We start from the raw sequence: 22,578 nt of genomic DNA, 5'->3' as shown, positions 1-22,578 counted from the left end.
GAGTCCCAACATCCAAGATGGGTGGGTGGCCCAGAATTCTGAGTTTTTAACAAGCACCTAGGTGATCCTTAGGTCTCTGATGAAGTAGAATGAGTGAGTCTAAAAGCTATACAATCCTTGATTCAAATCCCACCCTGCCACTTATGAGCACTGTGACTTGGAGCAAGTCACTAAGCCTTTCTAGGTGTCAGTTTTGTTTGTAAAATGAGGCTATAATAACTTCTACTTCTTAATAAACAAGACTTTTTTTCAGAGTGTTTATTGCACTTTGCAGATGTTTGTTGAGCAAATGGGATACAAGTCCATTTGCCCAATCCAGAAACCTGGGAGTTCTTCTTGATGTCTCTATCTACCCCATACCTCTCAACCACCCAATCACAAATCCCGTGAACTCTACCTCCTAAAATATCTTTTTTTAACAAATAAATTTATTTATTTTTGGCTGCATAGGGTCTTTGTTACTGCACACAGGCTTTCTCTAGTTGCAGTGAGCGGGGGCTACTGTTTGTTGCGGTGCGTGGGCTTCTCATTGGGGTGGCTTCTCTTGTTGCAGAGCACGGGCTCTAGGCACGCGGGCTTCAGTAGTTGTGGCTCATGGGCTCAGTAGTTGTGGCTCACGGGCTCTAGAGCGCAGGCTCAGTAGTTGTGGCGCACAGGCTTAGTTGCTCCGCAGCATGTAGGATCTTCCTGAACCAGGGCTCGAACCTGTGTCCCCTGCATTGGTAGGCGGATTCTTAACAACTGCGTGACCAGGGAAGCCCTCCTAAAATATCTTAGACCTGCCCACTTCTCTCCATCCCCACAGCCACCACCCTAGTCCAAGCCGCCATCTTCCTCTGCCTGACCACTGCACAGCTTCCTCTCTGATCTCCCTGTTTCCACCCTTTCCTCCTCCCATTCTTCTTTCCCAGAGAAGCCATGTTAATGTGATAAAGTAATGGCTCTGCTTCAAACCCTAGCTCTCAGGGAGGCCTTTTTTTTTTTATTAAATTTTTATTGGAGTATAGTTGATTTAGAATGATGTGTTAGTTTCTGCTGTACAGCAAAGTGAATCTGTTATACATATACACATATCCACTCTTTTTAAGATTCTTTTCCTATGTAGGCAATTACAGAGTATTGAGTAGAGTTCCCTATGCTATACAGTAGGTCCTTATTATCTATTTCATATATAGTAGTGTGCATATGTCAATCCCAACCTTTCACCCCCGCCCAGGAAGGCGTTATGAATCTAAAAAAAACTTCCTCTGGTCCCCCACACCGATTTCCAAGCTTCCTTTTGGCCCCCCTCAGTCTCCAACTCTACACTTAAGTTATTCTGAACTTCTTTCGGCTTCCTCCAATAAATATGTTTCTCTTGCCCCTGGGACTTCACACAAAGAGTGTTTGCTCTGCCTGAAACTGCCCCCGCCAAACACACCTCCTTCACCTACTACTCATCTTTCACATTTCAGCTTGAATGTCATTTCCTCAGGGCCAGACATAGCCGTCCCTCTCACATGTGCTCCAGCAGCTCTGTCCTTCCTCCATAATAATAAGTTACACTCTGCTGTGATAACTTCATGCCTGCTTCCATCGCTAAACTAGCTCCTAGAGAACACAAACCTCTGTCTTATCCATTGCTGTATCGCCAGAAGTTGCTAGAGTCTTTGGCTCAAAGAATGATGAAATACACAGCTGAATGAATGAATGAATGAATGAATAAATAAACAAGCGAGAAGGCCGTCGTTGCAGGATGTGTCGCGGAGGACGCCCACCTGGTATTGCCTAAGGCGAGTTTAGTTAGTGTCAGGACGTGCCTGGAAACACAGCCACATGGCGGCGGCCCCGGGCACGTACAGACCACACGGGGGCGCCCCCGGCTCGTTGTACGTGGATGGCACCTCGCCGGACTCAGGTTCGGTTACTAATCGCCAATGGGCGACAGGAGGCGGGCTTCTCCCTCAGACGGACAGTATCGCTCCGCCCAATCTGATTCATCTTTTCTTTGGCCCCGCCCACCCCAGGCCTCAGAGAATGAGGGTGGGCGTGATGGAGCCGCCGCCAACTGAACTCCGGCAGAGTGCTCTCGAGGCCGAACCAGCGCGCCTGGCGGTCTGTGAGTGGGCGGAGGGTGGCTAGGGGCGGGGCCTCAGAGATGACAGGCAGGAGGCCGGCCCCACCCCTCTCGCCCAGAGCGGCCGCGCCAGCGCTGGGGACAGCAGAAGTGAGTACGTGAGCGGCGCAGCAAGAACCCAGCTCGGACCCCGGACGGCGCGCGCACCCGGAGTCCCCGATCCGAGTCGGGCCCGCAGCAGACCTCTGGATTACTGTGCACACCGAACTACCACCACTTGCGCACTCCCTCCCCGGGCCGCCTCCCCGAGTCCACTGGTTCCGAGCTCTCCAAGCGCCCCGGATTCCCTAGGACCGGTCCGTCCAGATTCCCCTGGGACCGACCTGCCCACATCCCTCAGCATCGCCCGGCTCAGGGCGCCGCCTCGGTCCCGGAGCCGCCTGCCTGGATTGCACCCTCTCCTTGCCTGGATCTCCTGGGACCACCGTGCGCGAGCCTTCTTCGGAGCCCGCCGAGCGGACCCTCCCGCGGGTGCCCGCAGCCCCGCCGGCGCGGCCCGGCGCGGCTCGGCTCGGCTCCCGGAGCCCGCCCCGGCCATGGCCCGAGCCCGCCCGCCGCCGCCGCCGCCGCCGCCGCCGCCGGGGCTCCTGCCGCTGCTCTCTCCGCTGCTGCTGCTGCCCCTGCTGCTGCCGTCCGGCTGCCGGGCGCTGGAAGGTGAGCGGCGTCGGGGGGCGCGTCCAAGGGTTAAGGTGTCCGGGGTTGCCCGAGCGTGGGCCGTGAAGTGTCCGCGGTGTTGGTCCGATGCGGGCTGGGCGCACTTCGGAGGAGGCTCGGTCACCCGCGCCCTTTCCGGGGGCCGGAGGATGGGGTGGGGAGGACGCCCTCGGCGCTGCCTCGGAGGCTCCAGCTACCTCTGTGGCAGGCAGTCCGCCGGTTGCGGGATCGCGGGCAGCTCGACTCGGGAGAGCGTTCCCCGAAAGTCATGGCCCGGCCGTGAGCTTCTGAGGGAGTACCCCGCACTCAGGGCAGAGGAGCGGGGCCCTGGGCACCTCCTGGAGGCAAGGAAGTGTGGGCGACCCACCAGGCAAGGCGGAGGCTCTGAGGCTGATGCGGGGCTGTGGCGGGTGGAGGCGAAGCGGGACTCCCCAGGTTGAGGGGCGGCGTTGGTTCGGAACCCCTTGGAGTGATCTGTGAGAGTGTGAGTGCGTGCACCCCGCTTTGTCAGGGAATGGCTGCGGGGATGGAGAGGCGGGGGCCTGTTATTGTTTACGGTTTACGAGCGCCAACTACCCACGAGGTGCTGTGTGCACCGGCGTTGCACGCGGCTCTGCGGCACCCCCTCTGCCTTCTAGCAGGACACCCCGAGTGCTGGGGTCTCCACCGAACCCCTGAGGTTCCGGGGCTTGTCCCAGGTAGTGCCGGAGCCGGTGCCTTACGCATTAGCCGGTGGGAAGAGGCCGGGCTTCTCTCGATGGGTTCTGTGAAACCTGCGGAGACTGCTGCTCAGGAGGTTGCTCCAACTTCCAAACGACTGTGCTTGGATGGACAGCCCAAGTGTTTTTGGCCCCCGTGGGAGAGTTCACACACATCCACTTGACACAAGCCTGAGGGGACAGAGGCACTGACACTGGTTAAACAATAGACAGACAGATGCAGACGCCAACGCACAGTTCCCAAAATTTTTGGAGCCATTAAATGAGGGAAGAAAAACCTTCCTTAGGTGGAGGGAAGGACACCACAGAAATTTGGGAGAAATTGGGATTATAGGCAGTACTTATATTTGGTATCTTTAACAAATCCAGTCACTTTCTTAGTTTAAGAACAAACACATGAATTCCGTGTGACTTGGTTTGTTCATATGTTCACTATCGGTAAACTTAAAGGTTGGAAGGAAAAAAGAACAGAGTTCTGAGAGAAAGGCATCCTCTGGTGCTTTCTCATTTTCTCCAGGGGAAAAAAAACATTCTTCTGAATGTCTTTTATCTCTGAGCCCATTGGTGCTGACAGACTGATTCACACGGGTGGACACATGCAAATCCAGACAGACACACCGAGGTCGCGCCCACGCTTGTGCACGCTCACCCACATGTGTGTGATAGGATCACAGGCGTGAGAAACCGGTGTGGGGATTTGTTGTTGATTGCCTCAAGGGTGTGAGCCAGGGAGCCTGCTGGAGTTCCCAGGTCTGTGTCTTAGCCCAGGAGAGGCGACACAGGCACACGCACTTACAGGACTGTGCGTGCCAGGCCCCAGAGCCCTTGTTGTGGGGTGTGGTGGGTGCTGATGCTGAGAGTGGAGTGGGGGGCGTGGTTTGGGTCAGGTGAGCAAGGGGTACCTGAAAAGGCTCACCCCTTCCTTCCTCCCTCCCGTCTTCCTTTTTCCCTTCCTTTCTTCCTCCTTTTCACCCCTCACAATCTGCTGGTCCCTCTAGACCCTAGCTGGCAGGCCCTAGCTAGGAGCTGACATCCAGGCCTCCAGGCCCAGGACCCGAGGGGCTGACCAGGAGGCAGAGGCCTGATGAGCTATAGCAGCCCAGGAAAGAGAGAACAATGGGGCCACTGCCCCTACTCTGTCCCCTCCTCCCTCAGGCTGTGAAGTGGGATCTGGGGCTATTCCCTGGCTGGGTGGGTGGTGGCTGGGAGGCCAGGCCAGTGTGGGGTGCCCCTAGGAAGGTAGCAGTGCCTCCCAAGTGTGACTTTCACGAGTTCCTTCACTTTTGCCATATATGAGAACTTAGGGTCTTCCGTTGGCGTGAGAATGAAAGGAAAAAGAGAGATAACGCCTCAGGGCACTGACCCCAGCCCAGTGGTCTACCTAACCACACTCCTGCTTTCCCTCACTGTGAGATGGGATAGTAGTTGAACCCACCTCCTAGGGCTGTTTATGAAGATTGAATCCTTAATGTGTGTCAAGTGCTTAGCACAGCCATTGTTATTCAAGGATTAACTGTTATTATTATTACCCTAGGGTCTGCTCCTTGGGGAGCACCAGAAAGTGAAACTGGTGTGTACCCTTGTCCTGCTGGAGGGAGCTTAGAGGACGCAATAATGGGAGGAGGAAAAGTTGGTCTGGGGAGGAAGTTGTCCCCCCAACTCCTCCATCTCTCTCCAGCTTTGGGAGGGAGAGGATGGGATAGGAAGAGAGCTGGGTCAGGAGACAGCTGTCCTTGACTCCTGCCTGTACCCCATCCCTATTCTGGAGCTCGAATGGCGGGATGGGTGGACCTGGGTGTCCTAGGCTGTGGCCAGAGGACAGGGCTAGGTGGGACGCCCAGCACTGAAGCTCCCTTCAGCCCCCCAAGCTTTATGGGTGGAGGATTTCACCCCCTTGCTCCATCCAGTCTTCCCTTTGGTTTTGCCAGGATTTGGTTTGCCCTTGGCCTTAGGGAGCCTTTAGGCTCTTGGCCTCTGAGGTCGTTATATTTAGGCCCAGGGTCCTTGAGCTGTGGGTGCTGTCCCTCATGGTCTCATTAATTAGATGCTGTCTAGCACCTGGTTGTTCTTCCTCCCTGTACAGTTGGGGTTCATGAAGATTCTGCATCCAAATACCTCATCAGTTTTCCATGAGGATGGAGCTAGGGTCCTTGCTTGTCCTCCTTGGTTGAAGAAACACCTCTCTTCTTTCCCTCTGATTGATTCCCACCTGCATACACACACAAACACACACACACACACACCAGAGACACACACAAATTGCCCTCGAATTTACCCTCACTCACAGGGGAACAGGGCCCACTTTGTTGTTCACTCTCCTTTCAGGTAATGTTCTCCAGTCCCCCAAGCCAAGACCATTCTCCCCTTCAGGACCATGAACCAGGGAGTGGGGTCCAGTAGGTGAGCGGACCAGGAACAGGGCGTGGGATAGGAAGGATGTCTGGACCATAGGGTCCTTATACCTCAGATAGGACGAGGAGGTCCCTGCTGGGAAGAGACCCTTTTGAGAAAAAAGAAACAGTTACCAGATGTAAGAGGAGGGGCTGGACAGCCTTCTCCCAGGCAAGCCCTGTAGCTGAGTTGCTGCTGTAGTGGAAGCAGGCCCTGGGGGGGGAGAGGCAGTGTGTGACCCATCTCTTTCTCAGAGGCAGCAGCAGTGACCACTGAGTAGGTGGCAGCTGAGAGGGGACAGCGGGCTGGGGTTTCTGTGGCTTCCTCACTCACCAGCCCCCCCGCCCCGCCCGTGTTTGTCTTGAGCTGGCACCTCAGAGCTGCGACAAGGGACAGCAGCAGGGATTTGGGGGAACCAGTTTGCCCGTCATTGTCTTACCTTTAACCAGAACTGCTGCCACCGCCGCCACTGTGGCCTCAGCGGCAGCGAGCTAACCCAAAGCTACCGTGGGCAAGGCCTCCGCCACCCGCCTTACACTAATTAAACAGCATGAAGAGGCTGAATCACCAGGCCTGCATAGTTTGAAAATTGTAGCCCTGCCTGTTGTGCTGAGTCAAACTGGTTTGTCGGGATTGGGCAGCTGGGAGTGGGGGGAGGGAGACTGGATACATCTGGGCACCTGATGGGGTGGGAGAGGCCCCCTGTCCCAAAGGCTGGCCCTGGCATCGGGTCTCCTGTTGCCTCTCTGCCCCCAGACTCCTGGTCAGACCCGCTGTGGCTGGGATCGCAGGGAAGGGCTCAAAGGCTAGCTGTTCATCCGTCCTTCTGGCTGCTGGCAGGGCCACAACTGGGGTTGGGGGTATGGATGAGCTCTGAGGCATTTGGGCTCCTGTCCTGTGCTTCTTCCTCCCTTCTCCTCCCTCTCAGGTTTATTTAATTATAAATCTCCATGATCTGAGGGGAAGAATGAAAAACAAAATGTGTTCTGTTCTGGGATGCTCCCCTCTCCTCCATCCCAGACTTGAGGCCCTCGGGGCCATGGCAGGGGGAGGGAGAGGTGGCCCTCCAGGTCCCATGGCAGGGTCTGCTTAAGACCCCTTTCTCCCCGGGCTGACCACCCTGAGTGTGCAGGTTGGTACACGCGTGTACACACACTGACACGCAGGGGAGGAGCAGGATGGGAGAAGACGGGACAGATCCCTTGGATTGGTTGGCTGAGGTAGGGACCCCAGGTGGAAGAGGGGGACCAACTCTGAGGTGACTGGGAGTTTTCTCCCTCTCTTTGCAGGCAGGGTTCCAGGGTGTGCCTTCTTGCCCGGACCCTGCCCCTCTGTCCTCCTGCCCCTGCACGCGCTGCTGGCCCAGCCCAGGAGCGTGACCTTTCTTTCCCACCACCTCAGCGTCTTCGGTCTGGAGTTTGGGCCGGTGGGTTTCTTGCTCCTGTCTCTAGATTTTTTTGATTCTCTGGTCTCACTGGCATGCCTGTTCCCAGGGTGGGGTGCTCTGTGTGACTTGGGGCTTGGGGTTGCTGTGGGGTCTGGCAGTTCCATAAGGTTGTGTGTCCCTGGCCCTTCACTAGGGCAGGTGGCAGGCTCCCAGCACCAGGGCGGCCCAGTGAGGCCCTCAGATACAGGCTGGGTGCCCACGATGTTCTCCTCCTGCTGGGCCCCCAACTTATGTGTTGCCCAAAGCTCCTGAGGCTAAATGCCTTCATAGTGCCACCCCCTCCCCAAGGGCTTAGTGCTGGGGATGGTGCCATTGTGCTGGCAGGGAAGTGGCCTGCTGCTTGGGCAAGGGCTGTACCTGGGGAAGCTGCACCCAGCCACGCCCAGAATCATCTTCACGCCCCTGCCCCACCCCTAGCCTCGTGACCTGTGACAGCTCCTGCCTGGGTCAGGGCCACTGGAAGCCGGTCTGGGGCTTGTTGCTTCCCTGAGCCTCCGGCCGAGGCTTCCCCAGTACCTTTGCTTTCTTAGCGGACAGTGCCCTCTCCTAACTCTCCCTCCTCCCCACTTGAAAGCTCACCTCATAGAAAGAACGTGCTTGCAGTGTGTGTGTGTGTGTGTGTGTGTGTGTGTGTGTGTGTGTGTGTGTGTGATGTGCATGGAGGATGCACCGCTGAGGCTTTACACAACCTCTAGATGTTGATACTTATACTGTGTCTGCATGCTCCTATGGAATGTTTTGGTGCAAATGGGCATCTGTGCGTGTGCAGCTGATGCTAGTTGTGTGTGACTGTGTAAGAGCATGTCACCGTGTCTGTACAGGGAAACTGGTGTTTGTGTTTGCACTTGACTACACTCAAGACTGACTTGTGGTTGGCAATAGTGTGCAGTTGGGTGTGTAGGGAGAACGCACTGTTGAATGCACGTGCCCTCACGTATGCATATGTCTCAGGAAATCCGCACATCTGAGGGCTGTGAGAGTGAGTCTTTGCCTAAGGCAAGCCCAATCTGTGTGTAGGAAAGACTCATTGTATATGAATGTCTCAGGAAGACTGATCTGCTTGTACCATATGCATCCGTGTGTCCGTGAAAGACAGACTGTGGCTGTGTGTGAAGCTGTGTGTGTGTTTGCGGGTGGCTGTGGCTTTGTGTGTTTTTGTCCACCATACGTGTGACTTGTCTCTGTTTGGCCCCAGTGGCGGGAACGAGCCCAGCCGCTGAGAACTGGGTGATGTGTGTGCGTCTGTGTGTGCACAGGCGGGGGCCACACAGCTGCTGCCACGTGGCTGTTCCCCGCGGCCCTGTGAAACCTGAAAGGGGTGCTGCTTTCCTTCTGAGCATTGAAGCCCCGGTGCCAGAACATCCCAGAAAGGCCTGGTGGCCACTTCCCTGCTTGCTTCGTCGGTTGGTGGGGTTCCCTGCGGGGCTGTATTGGGGAGCAGCCACATGGTGGGACAGAGGAGGGTGTGGGTGCAGTTGGCAGCTGGAGAGTGTGGAGATTGCTCCCTCATTCCTCTTTTGTCCTTGTCCCCTGTACCTGTGTCCTTTACCCCCGCGTGTGTGTACCTACACACACCCCCACACCCACACATGCCACACACATAGAAAAGGTGGGCTCTGTTGGGCTGGGTCTCTCCCTGCCCCACCCCCCAGACAGATGGATTCTGGGACCCCCCCCATGTTCTTCCTGAGGCTGGGACCCAGGCACCTCAGGGTCTCCCTCTTGCTGAAGCAAAGGCCCCTCTCCTCCCCCAGAGAGCAGGCCCCCTCCCCACCAGGGTGACCGAGCCCTTCCTCAGGCACACATGACTCGAAATCTAAGTCCTCTCCTCATTAATGGGAAAAATGTGCCGAGATTGAGCGATGGCCAAGGCTGAGCGATGGCCGAGGGCCGATCCCCGCCCCCTCCCTCTCTCGATCCCCAGAAATTAAACAGAAACGAAGAGCCTACCCCACCAACCTCCCCCCGCCCCCTCCCCCCACTCCTCCTCTCCGAGCCGGCGCAGGGCTTGTTTTAAACTGCGGAGGAATCTGGCTGGAGGGGGGAGGGGCTGAATATTTGGGTTTAAACAGTTCCAGATGGGTTTGGCACTGGCTGAGCAGAAGGAAGTGAGGGAGATGGAGGAGGGAGGCAGCGCGAGGGAGCGGTGGGAGCCCTGGCCTGCTCGGCGGCGGGCGGCGGGCGGCGGGCGGCGGGCAGACAAGCAGGCGGACTGGCTGGGGGGAGGGGGTGCGCTTGGCTCGCCGGCTCCCAGGGACAGCGGTACTCCGGGCCGCTGGCTAGCGAAGAGGCTACTTGGCAGCCTCCCTCTGTCTCTGTGTCTGTCTCCTGGGGCCTCCTTGTCTCTCCATCTCGCTGTCTTTTGTAGTCCACCGCCGGCCATCCCGGCTGTCTGGTCCTAGCCAGCCGGCTCGGCACATCCCTCCAGTTCGGTGCCGCCCACCATCCGCCTGCTCCCCCCGCCTGTCTCCCTCCCTGCCTGTCTCTGGGCCCCTGCTTCTGCCCATCCCCTCTTCCCTCCCGTACCCCTCTACCCCCCTGCTAAATGTCTGTGTCTGTCTGTCTGCCAGAGGGGCCTGTCAGGCCACCGACGATGAAGCTGGGATAGCTCATCCTGCAGCCGGGCCCTCCAGGGACCAGCTGCTGCTGCAGGAAGACGAGGGAGCCTCACTCCCCAAAGTGAATTGCTGCTGCTCGCTGCTCCCTTTGCCTCACATGAGGGCCTGGGGCCACAGCTGCCTCATCCACCATCCTAGGCTCAGACCCAGACTGCAGGAGGCTGCCGAAGGCCGCAAGCCTGGAGCCTGTGGGGTTTGGGTCTTTCCCTTCCTGGATACCTCCAGCCTGCCGCATTGTTGATGTAGAGGCCTTCAGAAGTTCTGGGGCGGCCCTGCCCCATTCCAGCTTGGAGTTGAGGGGAGAACTGCTGGCTGTCTTCCAGGCTATGGGAAAGGACTTGGGGCCTCTTTCCTGCTCCTAGGTCTAATGTTGGGGTCACACTGTCAGAGAGGAGAGTTTTCAAGCCAGAACCCAGATCCAGGTTCCTAGGGGAGCAAGTTTACGTCAGAAACATTAATAGGCCCCTCCTGTGGCCAAGCAAAAGGAAACAGATAAAAAAATCCAAAGCTCAGAACAGGATCAATGCTGTGACAAAGCACCTGGCCCTGGATGCATAGAGGAAGGCATCCAACCCTGACTTGGTGGTTCCGGGAAGGCTTCCTGGAGGAGGTGACATCTTGGTTGGGACTTAAAGTATACACAGGAGCTTTCCAGGCTTTCTCTGTTCCCCCTTTACGGAGGGGCATATTGCAGTCAGAGTGCCCTGGTTAAGGGGTTAGTTGTGGAATCAGATAGACCTGAATTTGAGTCACCTTTCAACTTTTCACCTCAAGTCCTAACAGTTTTACCTTACACCCTATATATACTGTATCTGGGCATCAGTTTTCTCATATGTAAAAGAGGTACGCCAACAGTACTTTTATCCAAGGATTGCAGGAAGAACTGAACTAGCTCTAGAGGAACTAGTCTGGGCCTTGGTGGCCCTCACCCCATCCTCAAAGAGCATTCCTGTCCTGTCCTCCAGAGGTGGTCTGTGGGAGGCTGGGTGAGAGTGGGCTCTGGCCTGTGACTGCTCTTCCCTTCCCCTGGGCGTGTGTGGAGCTGGGCCTTTGTGCTGGGAGTGGAGTCAGGGGAGGCCTGAGCAGCAGGGTCTGAAGCACACGGCCCTTTGTTCCAGGATAAAGGCCCTGCCAGCCCCTTTGTGTGGAGATTAGCAGAGCCTGTAGGTGTGTGAACTGGCCCTGGCTTCTGCCTCATTAACCCAGACCTGGGGTCAGCAGCTGACACCCACTCCCAACTGGCCCGACAAGACATCTTTGGGGCTAGACATCTCTGGGGGTGGCTGCAGGGTCTCCTCTGGGCCAGGGGAGCTGAGGGTTTGAGGAACTTGGGGGTGGGGTGGGAGTACCTGGTGGGCATCAATGTCTGGCGTCCTGGCCTTTCCTGGGCAACCTCCTCTTTCTCTTCGTCCTAAACTTGGCCCCTGACCTTTTTTCTCCTTTTGCTCCCCCAGAGACCCTCATGGATACAAAATGGGTGACGTCTGAGTTGGCATGGACATCTCATCCAGAAAGTGGGGTAAGACTTCCCCACCATTTCTCCCGAGTGTTGGTTGCCAATTAACCCCTGCAGCAGGGCTCAAGAAGGGCTGCCTCTGCCCACTGCTTGTCAGTTCCCCCTCTTGCGGCATCCCCATCCTCTTCATCTGTCACCTTCCTCCTTTGCCTGATGGTCCATTTCTGTGAGTGTTTTCATCTCTGACTCTTCAGCCTGCCTCTGTCCCCCCTCCCCCATACACACCATCTTTGTCTCATTCTCCCTCTGCCCACCCCCCAGCCTGTCTTCAGCCTATTTCCCTCTCCTGCCTGACAGCCCTTTGCATGTCTGTCCTGACCATCTCCCTCCTTCCTGGGTGCTTGGGAACAAGGAAACCTTGGTTCCAGATCTCTGACTTGCTGTGTGACCCTGAGCAAGACAGTTTGCCTTTCTGGGCCTCCATTTCTTGACTGTTACATTCCTGTAGTCCTGACATCTCTAAAGTGTTCTAATTAACCTCCCTAGATGTCCTTCACAACTATACTGAGTTCTGGAACACTGGATTTGGGTGACATTACAGGCCCTTAGTCACCAGACCTGACTCTGTGACCTTGGGCAAGTCCCTGCCTTTGTGAGTCTTGACTTTCTGTCCTCTGGAGTGGGGACAACAGATGTACTGGATAGGCCAAGAAGTTCGTTTGGGTTTTTCCGTGAGATGTTATGGAAAAAGCTGAACAAACTTTTTGGCCAACCCAATACCTTATTAAGGAGCTGTGAAGGTTAAATGTGACGGTAATAGTGATAACCAATGTTTATTGAGTGCTTGCTCTATCTATATCAGGCATTGGTGCAAGCCCATTACATATATTAAACTGATTTAATTCCTCACAGCCTCATTTACTTGCAATCAGTCCCACTTTATAGACAATGAAATTGAGGCATAAAGATAATAAACATTATAGCTAATTCTCACATAGTACTTACCAAGTGCCCCATTCTAAGTGCTGTAGTCATTTAAAGTCATTTATTCCTTATACATCTTTCTTCTTACCATGTTACAGATGGGGAAGTGGGGGCACAGGGAGGTTAAGTGACTTACCTGTAGTCACACCACAAGCAGAGAACTGGGATTTGAACCCACGTAGTCTGTGTGCTCAACCACTACACCATGGAAGCATCTCTGTGAAGTAAATATAGCAGATCTGTGCATGTGGTGAGCACCCGGCAAATGCCGGTGCTTACTCTCTGTCTTTTTCACTTGCACAGTGGGAAGAGGTGAGCGGCTATGACGAGGCCATGAACCCCATCCGCACGTACCAGGTGTGTAACGTGCGCGAGTCAAGCCAGAACAACTGGCTTCGCACAGGGTTCATCTGGCGGCAGGACGTGCAGCGGGTCTACGTGGAGCTCAAGTTCACTGTGCGTGACTGCAACAGCATCCCCAACATCCCTGGCTCCTGCAAGGAGACCTTCAACCTCTTCTACTATGAGGCTGACAGCGACGTGGCCTCGGCCTCCTCCCCCTTCTGGATGGAGAACCCCTACGTGAAGGTGGACACCATCGCGCCCGATGAGAGCTTCTCACGGCTCGATGCCGGCCGTGTCAACACCAAGGTGCGCAGCTTTGGGCCGCTCTCCAAGGCCGGGTTCTACTTGGCCTTCCAGGACCAGGGCGCCTGCATGTCGCTCATCTCCGTGCGTGCCTTCTACAAGAAGTGCGCATCCACCACCGCAGGCTTCGCGCTCTTCCCCGAGACCCTCACTGGGGCTGAGCCCACCTCACTGGTCATTGCCCCTGGCACCTGCATCGCCAACGCCGTGGAGGTGTCGGTACCCCTCAAGCTCTACTGCAACGGTGACGGGGAGTGGATGGTGCCTGTGGGTGCCTGCACCTGTGCCACCGGCCACGAGCCAGCTGCCAAGGAGTCCCAGTGCCGCCGTGAGTGGGGACTGGCCTGGGGAGGGTCTGGGCCACAGCTGCCCGCTGCCCCCTACCCACTGCTTCCTACCTGCCAGACAGGGAGGTCTGGCCTCAGGTCTGGGGCAGAGGGAGGAAAGGGAGGAGGGGTATCAGGTGCAGAAAACATGGTGCAAGGAGGGAGATGAGAGAAAATGAGGAGAAACACCAGGATACTAGGAGAAAAAAATGAAGCTAAAGAGAGAGGAAGGAAGACATGGAGAATCCTTGACAAGGAGGCACCTGAAGAACGTGCTCAGAGTCTCGGGAGGCCAGCAGAGACGCCTGTTTGTCCAGCACCATGTTTACGTTTCACTCTGCAAGTATTAGGTGGGGCCCAGAGCTGCAGGCACCTCGTGCTTGGCCGTTTTACCTGGGGGGTCTCATCTGCATCTTGAGAAGCAGTATTTATAGCACAGAGGTTAGGGGCCCAGTCTCTGAAGTCCTGAGTCCTGACTCTGCCACTTACCATCTGTGAGACCTTGGGCAAGTTATTTAACTCTTTGAACCCCAGTTTCCTCATGTGCAAAATGGGGGCATTAATGGTGATTCCTTCATGGAGTTGTAGTGGGGCTTAACTGAGTCAATGTATGGCAGCCCTTGGAACAGTGCCTGGGACGTGGGGAAGCACAGCACCATGTAAGCGTTCGCTGTGACTCTCAGGAGCCCTGGATGCATGGGGGACAAGGATTGTTTTGTCCTGGTTTCATACACGAGGAGGTTAGGAGGCCTGTCTTGGGTGGCTTGCCGAGACTCATAAGACCTCACAGTGTGCTAGATTTTCCAGCTATAATACCCGTTCATGAGAGGTTCTCTCATCTGAGCCTTACCACAACTTTGTAAGGTAGATTCCAGCTATGTCTCCTGGTTAGCCAGTAAGAAGGCTCAGAGAGGTTCTCCACTCTAGGCCTAATAGCTGGGAATGTGGGAGCTGGGACTGCAGCCTCATCCAGTGCTGTACCATGCAGGCCAAGGTGCTGAGGGCCTTGTCTTCTGTCCCCTCTGCCCTGTTCTCCCTCCTGGCACTTGCAACCTGAAGCTGCAAGGGGTGGAAGTTGGCTGTTAGCACAGCCCTCAGTGTAAGGGGGCTGGAGGCCTGACCTGGCTGTGAGGCCCAGTGTCGGGTGCTGTCGTGGGAAGGTGAACAGTGCCTTGCCCTGCCCCTCTCCACTTCTCTATGGGAACCTGCCCCCAGACTTCCTCCTCCTAAGTGGAGAAAGGGGTGGGGGTGATGAGCCTGACAACCTGAAGAGCGGCTAACACTCTGCAGGTCCCTAGCAGGAAATGCACGCTGGTTCCCATAGCAACCAGGCTGGCCTGGCCCCTGCCCCCTCTCCCACTGGCTCAAAAGAGCTGGGATGGAATATCACCTTAGTCGAGGGAGATTAAACCCCAGAGAAGGGCACAGACCCAACTCTGGGCATACCACACTCCGGACGACCTCCCCAAAGGCAGTTGTATATGGTCAGGATGACCATATGCTTTAGTGTGTCCAGGGCAGTCCTGGTTTATGCCTGTCATGCTAACATGATTATTACTAGTGCCCGCTTTCACTCTCAAAATAGTGCAGTTTGAATAATAAGTTATATGGCCATCGTAGATATGGGGACTCTCCAGAGCCCAGGCCCAAATAGAGGCTCTGAAGGGGTGTTCAGGCACCAAGGTCTGGGCTCCCTTTGGGGATTGGGGTTCCGCTCGTGGATGCTTTGAGGCCTCTGAACTCCAGGTGACCCCAACCTTCCTGCCTGCTTTCTTTCTCTCCTTTTCTCACCCCTCCTCAGCGCCCACCCCTGCCCCAGGGCAGAAAGGAGCTGCTGCCCTGCTCCTGGTTGGGTGGGGAGAGAGGTTGGCTGTGAAACTCAGAGGCCCCACCTCCTGGCTGTTCTGGGTTGTTCTTGAGGATCTTCAGGAATAATTATCCTTGAACTTCAGGGAGGGGTGGGGGCGTCCCAGCAGAGTAGAGGCTGCTGCCAGCCCACTAGCAGTCTCTTCCCATCCCCTTCCCTCCCCTTCCTCCTCCTCCCTCTCGTCCCTGCCTCAACAAGTCCAGGCTGTCCAGGTGATGGAGCTGACGTCTTCGTGAGGCCCCAGAGTTGGGGGTCGGGGGCGGGGCAGGGGCGGGGAGGAGTCCGCTGACGTGGGGTTTCTACGGGGCAAAAGGGCCTTTTGTAGCTGCAGCTGGACTTAGGCAGTACCAGCACGGCCCCCTCAATCTGGGAGGTGGGGGGCCGAGCCCTGTGCTTGGGAAGGGCCAGATTCCCACGGAGGTGTGGAGGGTTGGTGTCTGCAGGGTTGGAGGTGAGACATCCATCCTCTTCTCCCCCCCAGCCTGTCCCCCTGGGAGCTATAAGGCGAAGCAGGGAGAGGGGCCCTGCCTGCCCTGCCCACCCAACAGCCGCACCACCTCGCCAGCCTCCAGCATCTGCACCTGCCACAGTAACTTCTACCGCGCAGACTCCGACTCTGCAGACAGTGCCTGTACCAGTGAGTGAACGCGCGTCCTCACACTCTCCTACTCGAGGCCTTCCCTCTGCGGGCCGGCCTGCGGGTGCCTAAACAGTCTCTATGAATAACTCCACTTTCCAGATAGGATAACTGAGGCTCAGGGGGGTTAGATGTTGTGTTCAACATGGCACAGGTAGGAAGTGACCAGCTCTGAGCCAGAATCCAGGTGAGCTGAAAGGCTTAGCCCTTCCACCAACATTTAATAAGCATTTGTTAGCTCCTCGCTGGGTATCAGAAACTGCCTAGGACCCTCCAGTCCATTACTCCTTCCTCTGTCTACAACTGCTATTCTTTTGGCCCAACTCTAAACAGAGAGGGGACCTCACACCCCTGGGGCAGCCTGGTGTCCTGCTTTTTCCCTGCTTTGGCCTTTGGTGCCAGGCATTGCCAGGCGCCAGGGATGTGGAGGAAAAGATACAGTCACTGTTCTAGGAGCTTGCAACCTGGTGGGAGAAACAGATGTGAAAACAGATAATGACCATATAACGTGCTAAGTGCTGGGCTGGAGGGATGCCCAGGAATTGTTACAGGAATGCAGAGGACGGGAAGAGAATGAATCAAGGAAGGTTTCCAAGAGGAGGTGACCTCTCAAGTTGAGCCTTAAAGGCCAAATAAATAGGAGTCTGCCCAGTGAAGAAGTGTAGGATAGGTATTCCACTTATTAAAGCAGAGGCAAAGGCAAGGAGGTAGGAAGCAGCTTGGAGTGTGCAGGAACTCTGGACAGATGGTGGTCCTAGGGCCCTAGCTCACTGTCTTCTCCTTCCACCTTCCCCACAGCGGTGCCGTCTCCGCCCCGGGGTGTGATCTCCAATGTGAATGAGACCTCGCTGATCCTCGAGTGGAGTGAGCCCCGGGACCTGGGTGGCCGGGACGACCTCCTATACAATGTCATCTGCAAGAAGTGCCATGGGGGCCTTGGGACCGGGGGCACCATGACCTGCTCACGCTGTGATGACAATGTGGAGTTTGTGCCTCGGCAGTTGGGCCTGACAGAACGCCGGGTCCACATCAGCCATCTGTTGGCCCACACGCGCTACACCTTTGAGGTGCAGGCAGTCAACGGTGTCTCGGGCAAGAGCCCTTTGCCCCCCCGCTACGCGGCTGTGAATATCACCACCAACCAGGCTGGTGAGGAGGGCACACAGGAGGGTAGGGCCTGGGTCATCTTCCCCCACATAGAGCTGAGGTTGCCTGGGGCACAGACCATCGGGGGTCCCATGGGAACTGGGTCCTTGGGAAGGATGCCAGGGCCCGTGATGAGCCCCCCGCTCTTCCCCTAGCCCCGTCTGAAGTGCCAACACTACACCTGCACAGCAGCTCCGGAAGCAGTCTGACTTTGTCCTGGGCGCCCCCAGAGCGGCCCAACGGAGTCATCCTGGACTACGAGATGAAGTACTTTGAGAAGGTCAGAGCCTCAAGGGACAGGAGGAAGCCTTGGGACAAGAAGATTACCCCAGATAGTGTCAGGGGCCCTTGGGAGCAAAGCCTTGGGTACTGAGGGGGGGTGGGCAGGGGCCGATGAGCGTCAGGACCCACTGAGACACAGCCTTCCTCCTGGTATTGCAGAGTGAGGGCATCGCCTCCACAGTGACCAGCCAGAAGAACTCCGTGCAGCTGGACGGGCTGCGGCCTGACGCCCGCTACGTGGTCCAGGTCCGCGCCCGCACTGTAGCTGGCTATGGGCAGTACAGCCACCCGGCTGAGTTTGAGACCACAAGTGAGAGAGGTACACACCCCCACGCACCTGTCCCTGCCCCTACCCCTGCCCCTGTCCACACTTTCCACCCCACCACTCACCTGTCCCTCCCCGTCTCTAGGCTCTGGTGCCCAGCAGCTCCAGGAGCAGCTCCCCCTCATTGTGGGCTCTGCCACGGCCGGGCTTGTCTTCGTGGTAGCTGTTGTGGTCATTGCTGTCGTCTGCCTCAGGTACTCCCAGGCCCAGGGGCCGACTAGAGCTTCCCTTTAGTGCCCTAGAGCCCTCTCGCCACATAGGTGAACCATCACCCACATCAAACCTAGAACCACAGCCTTCCTAGACCCAGGCTATCCTTGTTGGAGAGGCTCTCTCCAGTCCATACCTGTGTCCTTGTCCTGCCCCCTCCCTGTCCCCTGAATCTACTGGCAGATTCCCTCAGGGACCAAGTCCACTGAGCCTCTTGCTCGGAGACCCAGTGGCAGCTATAGCCACTGACCATAGCACCAGGCACTGGGCCGTCCCCTATGGTCTCTGCCCCTCCTGTGAGCCCAAGGGTCCCCTGAAGGGAAGGAGCTGCGGACTTGTCTCATGCCTCCCCTCCACCCTGCCCCTCCAGGAAGCAGCGGCACAGCTCTGATTCGGAGTACACAGAGAAGCTGCAGCAATACAGTGAGTTTGCCTCCTCATCCCAGCCTCCCAAAGCTCCCTTGGTCCCTGCAGGGCTTGGAGACACCCCTTTCCCTGTCTGGGACTTTATTCCTTTAACTCTTACCCTGGCCGGCCCCTCCTGCTTCCAATTAAGTGCCATTTCCTGAGCCCCTACCTCACTCCCGCTAGCCCCAGAGATGAGTGAGATGTGACCCCTGTCCTCAGGGGTAGTCAGTCTTGTGAGAAAGACAACATAGGTATACACAGGAAACAATGAGAAAACAATTAAGTGTTAAGCCGGGTGTTCCTGTGACAGAGGGCAGTGAGAGTTCAGAAAAGAGGAAGGCTTCCTGGAGGATGTAGCCTTGGGCTGAGCTGAGCCAGGTGGGATAAGCGGGGTTTAGAGAGGTGGGGGAGAGCATTCCTGGCTAGAGGAGCCTCTGGAAGGCAGTGGGTGGGGTGGGGAGAGTGCCCGATGGAGGGGGCAGTGAGAAGACTGGTTTGACAGCTGCTGGGAAACCAGGCTGGGTAGTTGCGGCCAGTCCTTGGAGGGTCGTGAAAGGCAGGCAGAGGAGTTTGGACTTGACTGCACCACCGGTAATCTGAAAGGCTCTCAAGCTGGGGAGCAATACAATGAAAGTATTGTAGGAAGACAGTTATGTGGGCTAGATTGGTGAGCAAAGTCTAGAGGCAGAGAGCCCAGCTGGGAGGCTATTGCAGTAGTCTGGGTGTTGATGGCCTGGACAAGGTCGGGGGCAGTGGGAATGAGGGGAGGGACGGATCTGAAATAGGTTTTGACACGATGAGAGATGAGGGAGAAAGAAGAAGAAGAATCCTAGGTGTCTAGCCTTTATGGTTACTAGTTCTCACCGAGGGGACAGTGGCGGGGTGGAGAGGGGCAAGTTCTGGCTTCAACAGAGGAATACGGAGCAGGTTTAGCAGAGAGGCTGGGAATGTGTTCCTGTCTGGGGCAGTATCCCGGGTCTCAGAGTTCCCTCACTGTCCCCAGCCCGAGGATCTCGCCCCCTCTCACGCCCACCTTTTCTTCCTTAGTTGCTCCTGGAATGAAGGTTTATATCGACCCTTTTACCTACGAAGACCCTAATGAGGCTGTGCGGGAGTTTGCCAAGGAGATCGATGTGTCCTGCGTCAAGATCGAGGAGGTGATTGGAGCTGGTGAGTCCCCTGGGGCACGGTGGGGAGGAGAGGCTGGTGGTGACCCCGAGGGAGGGCAGAGGTGGTTGGGTACAGAAATAGCTTACTATCTGTGCTCTGTGCCCTGCAGGGGAGTTCGGGGAAGTGTGCCGGGGTCGGCTAAAACAGCCTGGGCGCCGGGAAGTGTTTGTGGCCATCAAGACGCTCAAGGTGGGCTACACAGAGAGGCAGCGGCGGGACTTCCTCAGCGAGGCCTCCATCATGGGTCAGTTTGACCATCCCAACATAATCCGGTTGGAGGGCGTGGTCACCAAAAGTCGGCCAGTCATGATCCTCACTGAGTTCATGGAGAACTGTGCCCTGGACTCCTTCCTCCGGGTAAGAGCCAGCCCCTGGCCCCTCCCCCTCTTCTTCCCCCCACCCCCCAGAGAGCTAGGTTGGGCAAACCACCCCCTCCCACAAGTCAGGCAGACCCTATTCAAGTCCAGATATTTACCGAGGTGGCATGGTGCAGGGAAAGAGCTGGGCCTTCAGAGCCAGAAAGACCAGAGTTCTCATCCTGACTCTGCCCGCCCCCTACTGCCTGTGTGACCTCAGGCTTTACTTAACCTCTCTGAGTCTCCGCTGCCTTGGTTGTAAAATGAGAATGGTAAGAGCTATTTGGGTCCTCACAGGGGTTAATTGGGTTGATATATACAGATGCCGGCCACACAGGAGGGCAGCTTCCTTACTCTCAGTGCACAGTGGACATGGTCAGAGGGGTAGATGAGGCATGGTCTTGGAGGACTTCGAGAGGGTGGGCAGGCGGGCAGGCAGGAAGGTCTTGGGTGGGCCCGGGGCCAGGCAGGAGGCAATGGGCACCCCCTTGAGCCTGCTCGTTGCCTCCAGCTCAACGACGGACAGTTCACGGTCATCCAGCTGGTGGGCATGTTGCGGGGCATCGCTGCCGGCATGAAGTACCTGTCTGAGATGAACTACGTGCACCGAGACCTGGCTGCCCGCAACATCCTTGTCAACAGCAACCTGGTCTGCAAAGTCTCAGACTTTGGCCTCTCCCGCTTCCTGGAGGATGATCCCTCTGATCCTACCTACACCAGCTCCCTGGTACACGAAGCCGCTGGGAGGGAGACTGGGGGCGGGGCCAACCAGGCAGGGGCTCGGGGCTGGGGACGAGCCTCGAGACATAGGGTGAAGGGCGTGTGCCCCCCCAACCAGGGCGGGAAGATCCCCATTCGCTGGACCGCCCCAGAGGCCATAGCCTATCGGAAGTTCACCTCTGCTAGTGACGTCTGGAGCTATGGAATCGTCATGTGGGAGGTCATGAGCTATGGCGAGCGACCCTACTGGGACATGAGCAACCAGGATGTGAGTGGGGCCAGCCAGAGCGCTCGGGTGGGTGGGAGCTGGCTGGGGAGCAGAGTGGTGGCTCACTCCAGGGTTCCCTGCTCTTGGCTCAGGTCATCAATGCCGTGGAGCAGGATTACCGGCTGCCCCCACCCATGGACTGCCCCACAGCACTGCACCAGCTCATGCTGGACTGCTGGGTGCGGGACCGGAACCTCAGGCCCAAATTCTCCCAGATCGTCAACACCCTGGACAAGCTCATCCGCAACGCCGCCAGCCTTAAGGTCATCGCCAGTGCCCAGTCTGGGTCAGTTCCTCTGCCTCTGCCCTTGCCCTGCTCCCGAGCCAGCAGCACCACCCCTGCTTCCCCTGACATCAGGACTCATCAGGTCCCTCTCTTCTCCCCACAGCATGTCACAGCCCCTCCTGGACCGCACGGTCCCAGACTACACGACCTTCACGACAGTTGGTGACTGGCTAGATGCCATCAAGATGGGGCGGTACAAGGAGAGCTTTGTCAGTGCGGGGTTTGCATCCTTTGACCTGGTGGCCCAGATGACCGCAGAGTGAGTGTGCCTCACATTTGGAGGGGCAGGGCTGGGGGCTCTGAGCTGGGCCCAGAGTGGTGGGCAGTGGGGGAGGGACTGACTGTGCCCTTGGCCCGTCTGCAGAGACCTGCTCCGGATCGGGGTCACCTTGGCGGGCCACCAGAAGAAGATCCTCAGCAGTATCCAGGACATGCGGCTGCAGATGAACCAGACGCTGCCTGTGCAGGTCTGACACCCAACTCCCACTGGATGGGTGCCCTCCAAGGACTGTGCAGGGACTCTGACCAGCTGGCTGGACTTTTGGACTTTTGGATGCCTGGCCTTCGGCTGTGGCCCAGAAGGTGGAAGTCTGGGGAAGGCCCAAGCTGGGACTTCTCCTCCAGGCCTGTGCTCCCTCCCCAGGAAGTTTGCCCCAAACCTCTTCATATTGAAGATGGATTAGGAGAGGGGGTGATGACCCCTCCCAAGCCCCTCGGGGCCCAGGCCTTCCTGTTCTCCAGTGGGGGATCCCCACCACCTCAGACTTGGCTGTTCTTCAGTGCTGGAGGTCCTGGCATGGTCAAGTGGGGAATAAACCTGGGTTCCATAGGGCCCAGCCCTGGCAGGGGTCTGGCCCCCCAGGTAGGCAGAGAGCAGTCCCTCCCTCAGGAACTGGAGGAGGGAACTCCGGGAATGGGGTAATGTGACACCCCCATCCCGAAGCCAGCTGGCCCCTCCAGTTTGCACAGGGACTTGTTCTGGGGGCTGAGGGCCCTGCCCCACCCCCGCCCTTGGTGCTGTCATAAAAGGGCAGGCAGGGGCAGGCTGAGGAGCAGCCCCTTGCCCCCCAGAGACTGACTCTCAGAGCCAGAGGTCGGATGTGAGTGAGTGTGAGTGTGTGTGTGTGTGTGTGTGTGTGTGTGTACGCACTGGCCTGCACAGAGAGTATGGGTGAGAGCTTGGCCCTCTGCCCTGCCGTGGGGCCAGCTGGGCCGTCAGCGAAATAAAGGCAATAAGATGATTCTTTTGCCCCTTCTCATTCGACCTCCCAAGGCAGGATTCCCTGATGCCCTCAAGTTCACAGTCCCTCAGCACCAGCCCTTCAGAATTCCCAGGAGTCATTGGGAGGCCAGATCCAAGCCTCTCCAAGTACAACTTCCCTTTTATGCTTCAGCCTTGCTGCATCTAACTTCTTGGAAGTGGGGCAGTAACAGAAGAGAGCAAACTACCCCAGAGCTCCTTCCTTCTAAGGCCCAGGCCTTCCCAGGGGCTGTCGGGGCAGACACTTGAGTCTGGACGGTGTTTTACAGAGTCCTTTCACACC

The 22,578-nt window shown here is 57.0% G+C and overlaps 1 protein-coding gene across 2 annotated transcripts; it reads left to right on the top strand.

The window, feature by feature from the left end:
- The first annotated feature begins 247 nt into the window (after positions 1-247).
- EPHB3 (EPH receptor B3) lies at positions 248-22,275 on the top strand. Of its 2 annotated transcripts, XM_082392939.1 has the most exons (16): positions 251-2,770; positions 11,400-11,464; positions 12,689-13,361; positions 15,708-15,863; positions 16,662-17,012; positions 17,165-17,289; positions 17,451-17,610; positions 17,702-17,810; positions 18,197-18,249; positions 19,282-19,404; positions 19,514-19,761; positions 20,272-20,487; positions 20,599-20,748; positions 20,841-21,034; positions 21,138-21,293; positions 21,399-22,275. In XM_082392939.1, the coding sequence occupies exons 1-16, from the start codon at positions 2,653-2,655 to the stop codon at positions 21,505-21,507; spliced, it is 3,006 nt and encodes a 1,001-aa protein (XP_082249065.1). In that variant the 5' UTR covers positions 251-2,652; the 3' UTR covers positions 21,508-22,275. The 2 variants fall into 2 exon arrangements, with proteins under 2 accessions (XP_082249064.1, XP_082249065.1); XM_082392938.1 differs by having other exon boundaries at positions 248-2,770; positions 20,272-20,748.
- The last annotated feature ends 303 nt before the right edge of the window (positions 22,276-22,578 follow it).

This window comes from Balaenoptera borealis (assembly GCF_965194805.1).
Source record: "Balaenoptera borealis genome assembly, chromosome: 5".
In the NCBI taxonomy this organism is placed as follows: domain Eukaryota; kingdom Metazoa; phylum Chordata; class Mammalia; order Artiodactyla; family Balaenopteridae; genus Balaenoptera; species Balaenoptera borealis.
The sequence above is the reverse complement of the archived record's forward strand: the minus strand, read 5'-3'. Positions and strand labels throughout refer to the sequence as shown.

What these genes read in the sequence shown, in the direction of transcription:
- EPHB3 (XM_082392938.1), top strand. Translation starts at nt 2,653, where the DNA reads ATGGCCCGAGCCCGCCCGCCGCCGCCGCCGCCGCCGCCGCCGCCGGGG. An exon ending in AGAGAAGCTGCAGCAATACA is followed by an intron (nt 18,250 to 19,281) that starts GTGAGTTTGCCT and finishes TTTCTTCCTTAG; the next exon opens with TTGCTCCTGGAATGAAGGTT. An exon ending in GTGGCCCAGATGACCGCAGA is followed by an intron (nt 21,294 to 21,398) that starts GTGAGTGTGCCT and finishes GCCCGTCTGCAG; the next exon opens with AGACCTGCTCCGGATCGGGG.